This window comes from Crinia signifera, chromosome 3 (assembly GCF_055691185.1).
Source record: "Crinia signifera chromosome 3, ASM5569118v1, whole genome shotgun sequence".
Classification (NCBI taxonomy): Eukaryota; Metazoa; Chordata; class Amphibia; order Anura; family Myobatrachidae; genus Crinia; species Crinia signifera.
In genome coordinates, this window is record NC_139219.1 from 206,905,103 (window position 1) to 206,913,264 (window position 8,162).

The 8,162-nt window shown below is 41.0% G+C and overlaps 1 protein-coding gene across 1 annotated transcript; it reads left to right on the forward strand.

Moving 5' to 3' along the window:
* Positions 1–2,027: 2,027 nt before the first annotated feature.
* On the forward strand, positions 2,028–6,195 carry LOC146062957 (uncharacterized). Its single transcript, XM_083174967.1, has 7 exons — positions 2,028–2,157; positions 3,068–3,219; positions 3,852–4,016; positions 4,101–4,773; positions 4,850–5,116; positions 5,286–5,411; positions 5,522–6,195. Exons 2-7 carry the CDS (start codon positions 3,070–3,072, stop codon positions 6,193–6,195), a joined length of 2,055 nt encoding a protein of 684 aa, XP_083031093.1. The 5' UTR covers positions 2,028–2,157; positions 3,068–3,069.
* The last annotated feature ends 1,967 nt before the right edge of the window (positions 6,196–8,162 follow it).

The following is an 8,162-nucleotide window of genomic DNA, read 5'->3' on the forward strand; positions in this document are numbered from 1 at the left end:
CTAACCCCCCTGCCCCACATTCTAAATGTAAACCGCCCTTCTATGTGCTTAAACCTACCCCCCCAGCCTAAACCTATAACACCCCCCCCCCTTGGTTTTAGTACCCCGGGACCCCCAGAGCCTTAATCCATTCACACTTATGTGGTATAATATGTAATGTAATGGGAATTATCGTATGTGACACAATGTGTAATGGGCATTACGATGTGTGGCACAATGTGTAATGGGCATTATGGTATATAGCACAATGTTTAAGGGGCATTATGGTGTATATGTATATGTAATGGTGCAGTGTGTCTAAGGGGCTCTAACTTGCGCAGGGTATCTAAGGGGCGGCCAAAAATTTTGTGCAGGGGGTAAGGAATCGGTGGAGGAGAAGGAAGAGAATAACATCTTGCCTCTGAAGAGCCAGTTTGTGCAGAAGAGTTGCCAACTTATTTTGTGGGGGCCCAAAACGAACCAATCATTTCAGCCACAGTCATGTGGCAGACCCTGGCACTGAAATGGTTGGTTTGCTAAAGTGTCATGTCCTATTTATACAACATAAGGGTTGGTGGGATGGCCCAAGGACAATCCATCTTGCACCTCCTTTTTTTCTTTGCATTATGTGCTCTTTGGGGCCTATTTTTTCAACCTGCCATCCTGTCTGCTTACTGCAGTACCACTCCTAGACGGGCTATGTGTTTGTGCCGCCTACTTGTGTTGCTTCATCCAGCTACCTCGGTGAAACCTTTTGGCCTAAAAACAATTTTGTGAGGTGTTCAGAATAGACTCGAAATGAGTGCAAATTAATGTTATTGAGGTTATTAATAGTGTAGGAGCAAAAAAAAATTCTGCGATTTTAGCGTTTTTTATGGGTTTTCTGCGATTTTTACGTTTTTTTATGGGTTTTTTTTTTCCAAAAGAATCCAGACCCAAAACCCAGAAGAGTGGTTTTGGCAAAACACATCCAGACCCAATACCCGAAGAAGATCCAAACCCAAAAATGGCCAGTGCACATCTCTATTTAAATTGCATTTCTGTGAGGATGCCTGGAAAAAATTAACAGTTCGGGGTCCTGAGGACAGAGTTTGAGAACAACTGTCTTTATTCTTACCTCCCAACATAAACCATTCCAGGAGGGATAAAATTCTCAGTTCCAGAACTTCCTTCTTAATCCATGGATGTAATCACCTGTATTGAACTGGTTAAATAATAACAAAAGTGTTTCAGCACATTTAGGGGGGTATTCAATGTGCTCCGAAAAAAACTATTTTACGTTTAACATTATGTTTTCGTTTATTTCGCATCAAGAATCCTTTTTCGCTATTTTTTTTTTCGAGGTATTCAAAGGTTTTTTTTCCGGAGACAGCAAGAAGTGAAAAAAGTGAAATGTATCGAAAAATGGGCGTGACTTTTTCGCTAAGCGAAACTTACGCGTATTGTATAAAAAGAACGTGCTGCGCAACGCATCCACCATTTTGGGATGCCGACAGTGTTGTGTCTAATGGCCGTAGTGCAGTGGATCACAGCAGCCCCCTTCCACGTTCGGACCGCGTGTCTTCAAACAGAGTGAGTAATATCCTTTATTTTAGTAGTTGTTTTGTACAGTATTGCTGCGCTGTTTCTATTGTTTATTTTCTTTAAAATGGAACCTTCTGCTCGACAGCGTTGTCCTTGAATTTAACCACAGGTTAGGGCTTTTTAGTTTTGTCCGTTGTTAGTGAGATTTTAGCATGTCCTTTAAACGATACTCTCCTTGTGTGTGGCATGTCTTTCATATTTCCAAATTGGTTCTTTTTAGTGCTTGGTTGTTAAGGGGATAAATTCAAATTGTACTGTTATATGAGCTTTGAAGTGTGCACGGTTGGGGTGGGTCAGCATGGCCACTTTTCAAAGCTTTGCACTTTCTTGTTGGGGAACGTCTTAAGGGTGCACCCTGCCTGACCAGCAGCATTTGTTAAACTCCAGCCCCTGCGTGCCAGCCAGAATGCTTTGTGATGGAGCAGCGCTGCAGTGAATAGCAGCATTGCTGGAGCAGCTCAGTCACAGGAGGAGACGTGACTTCCTGTCACACGCAGAAAGCCCCTGTGTCTTCCTCGCAGCCATAAAGCCCATCCAGCTGACCACCTCCAACTATCTTATGAATAAAGAAATAGCTAGATGGCTCTTTTAGAGGTGTGAGGGGGCAGTCGCAGTGTGTGAGGATTTGTATGTGTATTGTGTGTTTATGTAGATGCTGCTTTGTTTATTTATGTATGTGTTGCTTGTGTGTATGTAAGGGCTATTATGTCACTGTATTTAGAGAGGTTGGTCTACAGTACATGTGGATGTATGGGCACATGTAGCTGTGTGCATACATGTGTCTGTGTACCTGAAAGTTGCAGTTTATAATTGTGGGTGTATGTGCATCTGTAGCAACTGCATGTGTATACATGTGATGTTTGTGGAAGTGTGTATAGATGGTGGTTCTTGTGCATATAACGCTGTGTGTATGGATGTGGGTGTATGTGCATATGTTGTTGTGTGTATACATGGATTTGTGTCTGTTAATGCCATATATGAATTGTGGGTGTATGTGCATATGTCCGTCCTGTTATTTGTGTACATGTGAAGTATGTTGCAGTTTCTATATATGTGGATTTTATATGTGTGTGAGTTGCTGTGTGTGCCTATGCGGGTGTGTCTGTATATTAGTCTGGCATAAACAGTAGTCATTCTAATAGAAGCGGTAATCAATCAGACTGACCTTATTTCTACAGTTATATGTCGTGCCCACATAAGTGCTGGAAATTCCCTGCTCATCTTATGACCTGTCGATCTCTATTCAAATTCCAACATAACTCATTAAGACCTTGTCCTTTTTAGACCTAAGTCAGGTCGACCTTCCAGGGAAGTTGCACTAGTGGGGACGACTTTATGACTGTACATATATAATTTCATTCTCACACATGATCCACACCCCGCCTATGGGCATCTGTTATAAAGTTATTCAACTGGGTGTATTCACTGTTCAAGTTTAGCACATGGGGATCTTTTGTTGTACATTGAAACGACCATGCTCAATCATGACATTTGTATTTATTAGGAATGTCTACAGAAAGAAGTCTTTTTTCACCAGTGGATTCCTCTTCAGAAGATTCAGTGCATAAAAATACAGAGCATCAAGAACTGGATGAGATGGCTTTGAAGACGACAAGCCTTGTTGGAACTAGAAAGAAAAGCAATGGAAGACATCGGGTAATTAAAATTATTTTGGGTTTATGAATATAGTATCACCAATATGTAATGATAGTCTGGATCAGTAAATATGCATTGCATCGAGTGTCACGGACAAGGCCTGTGGGTGTGCGGCTCATACTGTTGCCACCTCAGAGTGAACCCTCCTATATGATATTCCAACCCCAACAACCCTCACACCACGCCCCAATGCGATTTTAAAAATCACCATGTGTCGGTACATCAATACTAACATCCATTTATTTGTTTATGGTGATTTTATAACACGCCAATTTCTTAAAATGTTGTCCTAATATCCAACCATAATTTATTGGAAGAAATGGTATTTGGCTCTCACAAGTACAACACATTATTCGAGAAGTTGGAACAGACACAGCAGCCTTCTATAAGGCAAAACGTAGCGGTTACAGCTTGGTGTGCTTTGGTAAAACATGGGTGGGTGCTGGGTCTATAACCATTATGGTTTCTTAAACTGGGTGATCAATGAATGTCATTGGCACACATGCCTTTTATTTAGACATACAATAAAAATTCCTGAAAGAGATAGGTAAACTAAGGGCAAATTGAACATGGCAAATAATTTTTATTATGTGCTTGTTTAAAAACAATAACACTACATCTTTTTTATACAGTCTCCTACATTGAGAAGCCCACATCGTTCCGATATTTCTACAACGGAGGAAGATTTTGAAAGATTTGAGGAGGATTGGGAGCAAAGTGCCGAATTTAGAATCTGGAGGGCGAAAGTTGAAGCATCGCGCAATAAACAAAAAGCCACCACAAGTGGACATTCGAAGGTATTTATTTTTATTTCAACCAAAGATGATTTCAATTTTGCAATGTAATGATGTTTAAATTGTAAATTCTCATTCTGTTTGCAGATGTTCCACAGCAAAAGGCAACATTTACAAAATGTTCATCACAGCCGGCCACAAAACAGTCTAGAAAAGAAGCGTCCCAATGATAGGCAGCGATCAAATATCCGTAGTCAAGAAAGCATGCAAAGTGATACAAATGAGGTTGCAAGGTTTTCTGATGACTCAGCATCTCATCATTCTTCTGGTGAAGGATCCGGTGGTGAAAATCTGAAAAAGGCTCAACGTGGCGTACGGTTCAATGAGTCCGAGAATTATGCTCTGGTGGAGGCAGTTGATAGATATTATGATATGTTGTTTGGTCCAAGGGCACCAACTACAGCTCCAAAATTGAAAAGAAAGATGTGGAATAATATTGCCGAAAAAGTCACCTCTATATCAGGTGTTCAAAGAGATTCCAAACATTGTATCAAAAGGTATAGTGACTGCCGCAGGCAAACTAAAAAAAAAATGGGTATGCAAAGAAGACATGAGATAGGTACAGGTGGCGGACCGGAGATGAAAATAAAGTGGCTTTCCTGGGAGGAAATAATCAAGAAACGATTAAACCCAATAATGATTTATGGAGTGAAAGGAGGTGTTGACTCTAGACGAGGAGGCATTCAGGAGGAAGAGGAGAATCCTAGAAAGAAAAGAGGCAGCAGAATTAGCAATGAGAAAAATATGTCTAGTAAAAATGGTAATAATTTAATAGCATAAAATCTATGTACCAAAATGTAATGAAATGTTATTAATAATATTTTTACCTTCATTAGATGAGCGTCAACATTTAATGCAAGCGGAAAGAAGGCACAATAATTCCAGCAATCGAGTTCTTGAACGTTCGAAAGATAATGATGGCAGTAGTATGGCTGAATTGCAAAGTATACCCACATGCTTCCTTGAATCATCTGATGTAACCGACGTAACGTTTGAGGGTTTCAACAGCAGTTCCATAGATAATTATTCCGGTAACCGATCCTCAAGGGAGAGAAATTCTCAACAGATGGAATGCGAGAGTACTGTAAATCCAAAAGAAAAAGGTTAGTTTTTTTTTAAGAAATAGCTGTGTATTGCGGCATAAAACCAGTTTATAATCAAGGGATGTATTTTATTAAACAGTAATACTTTTTTGGAAATATTATGCACTCCTTACATGAAAAGTGTGATTTATTTGTTTATAATAAATTTTATGGGAATTTTAAATTACAGATGATATGCCTATGACAAGTGGAGGACTTTCCTCCGGAATTGGTCGTTTTTTTAGGCCTGATTTAATTGAGAATTTGTCTGAGGATGGAGATGTGGAGGTGCGACAATCGGAATCAACACCTATACGTAAGTAATAATATATTTCAGCAATATCTTTGGTTTTCTACTACACTCTTCATTATTTACAAATAAAATCAAGTAATTGAATGTTCTTCAAAATTTCTCTATCCTTACAGCATCTCAAGCAAGGCAGCTTGGAAACAACGACACATCAGAAGAACCCGAATATCTGCATATCAGAGCTTTGGCAGATCAAATGCAGCGGAGACATGTTGACTTTGAAAAAGTTTTAAACAAAAGACTAGATAGCTTAGAAAACACTTTTAAAGGTTTTATAGACATAGTAAAACAGATTGATGTAAACCGCCAGAGCCAATACAAAACTACTCAGGATATACTGAATATTATAGCTGTGTCAATCAACAAATTGGTTGACAATACAACTAGCCACGCACACAGTTTAATGAAAATTTCAGATGCTAATGCACAATCAGCAAATACCTTTAATATCATGTTAGAGTGCCATCGACAAACTTCTGCCAGTACAGGGTTGATTGCTACTTCTCTGAAGTTAATTGCAGAGGACATGATTGCAAAGTCGCACAAAAAAAACATAAGTGAAAAACAAAGAAAAGCATCAGTAAACGAGAGGAAAGGGGGTGTATTTCCCACACAAAATACCTATTCCTATTCCCAAATGTACACAGGATATTCAGGCATGTTTCCAAATGTTAGAGAGCCAGATCATGCGACAACATCTTGTGTGCAACCTGAATCGTTAGCTAACGATCTGTCATTATCAGCACCTACACACGATGACGATGAAACTCAGATTTCACAGGAATTATAAAAAGTTTAAAATTACATTGTTTTCACAGTAATAACTTGTAACATCCATCTCCATCCAGATTTGACTCTGGTCTCTTTAGGAAGGAATAGGTATTTTTATTGTGAAATTGCACTTATTTAAGTTTTTATTGTTTATTATCTATAAGTTTTTTTTTTCAATGCAGCAACATAGGAACCATTGTCAACACTGGCCAACCTTCTCCCCCCAGATGTGACGCACTGCACATTTGGAAGGAGCAGCGTGGTCAGTGGTGACAATGGTCATTGTTACAAACAAATGACAGTTCTGAAACTTTACCTTGTGGCGTATATCATTTGTGCTGATTTCAATGTTCCATTGCCAACACTGGCCAACCTTCTCCCCCCAGATGTGACGCACTGCACATTTGGAAGGAGCAGCGTGGTCAGTGGTGACAATGGTCATTGTTACAAACAAATGACAGTTCTGAAACTTTACCTTGTGGCGTATATCATTTGTGCTGATTTCAATGTTCCATTGCCAACACTGGCCAACCTTCTCCCCCCAGATGTGACGCACTGCACATTTGGAAGGAGCAGCGTGGTCAGTGGTGACAATGGTCATTGTTACAAACAAATGACAGTTCTGAAACTTTACCTTGTGGCGTATCTTGGTTCTCTGTTTCTCTAAACACTTTGAATATTTTCTCATTTTTTGAGCGTTTTTATATCTTTCTAACTATTTATAAATGAAACAACATCAAAGGTCATGATTCATGTCAGTCGAAAATCAAAAATTGTTCAATAAAATTTTATTGAACCAAACCACATTTCAAGAATCATTTTTCGTATAGAATTATTTACATTGAACTATTATAGTATAACAATACAATTTTATGACACACGATGCAAGTGGTGTAATGCAAAGATTTTGCCATCGGTTCAACCGGTCATCAAGCACAGTGTTCTCTGTGTGGCCAGCAGTAGACATATGGACCTGCAAGGGGAAAAATTAATGGTTAGTATTGGCCCTGTTATAAACAGACATGGCACCGAGGTACACCTGGCACACAGCACATGCGCCCTTGGTATGTTTGGGGTTTAACCTAGGGAATGGGTCTTCAACCTGTGGCCCTCCATCAGGAGTGCCACAGGTTGAACACCAGTGTTGCGGGGGCACATGAATGAGCTACTTACCAATTTCACACAGCAGCTGAGAAGTGGGGCCTGTCTCTGGCACTTGGGAATGAAGTGGATGTGGCGTGAAGGCAGACATCAAACTGCAAAGGGATGTTTGCAGAGGCAGCAGGAGACATAAGGACCTGCAGGGGGAAACATGAATGGGAACATAGCGTGCTGGTCAGTAGTGGCCCTGTTGCAGACGGACATGGCACCAAGGTACACCTGGGACACAGCGCATGCGCCCTTGGTATGTTTGGGGTTTAACATAGGGAATGGGTCTTCAACCTGTGGCCCTCCATCAGGAGTGCCACAGGTTGAACACCAGTGTTGCGGGGGCACATGAATGAGCTACTTACCAATTTCACACAGCAGCTGAGAAGTGGGGCCTGTCTCTGGCACTTGGGAATGAACTGGATGTGGCGTGAAGGCAGACATCAAACTGCAAAGGGATGTTTGCAGAGGCAGCAGGAGACATAAGGACCTGCAGGGGGAAACATGAATGGGAACATAGCGTGCTGGTCAGTAGTGGCCCTGTTGCAGACGGACATGGCACCGAGGTACACCTGGCACACAGCGCATGCGCCCTTGGTATGTTTGGGGTTTAACATAGGGAATGGGTCTTCAACCTGTGGCCCTCCATCAGGAGTGCCACAGGTTGAACACCAGTGTTGCGGGGGCACATGAATGAGCTACTTACCAATTTCACACAGCAGCTGAGAAGTGGGGCCTGTCTCTGGCACTTGGGAATGAACTGGATGTGGCGTGAAGGCAGACATCAAACTGCAAAGGGATGTTTGCAGAGGCAGCAGGAGACATAAGGACCTGCAG

Excerpts from the sequence above, each read along its gene's own strand:
- LOC146062957 (XM_083174967.1), top strand. The coding sequence starts at position 3,070 with ATGTCTACAGAAAGAAGTCTTTTTTCACCAGTGGATTCCTCTTCAGAA. Across the intron at positions 3,220-3,851 it reads AAAGCAATGGAAGACATCGG|TCTCCTACATTGAGAAGCCC; the intron begins GTAATTAAAATT and ends TTTTTTATACAG. Across the intron at positions 4,017-4,100 it reads CCACAAGTGGACATTCGAAG|ATGTTCCACAGCAAAAGGCA; the intron begins GTATTTATTTTT and ends TTCTGTTTGCAG.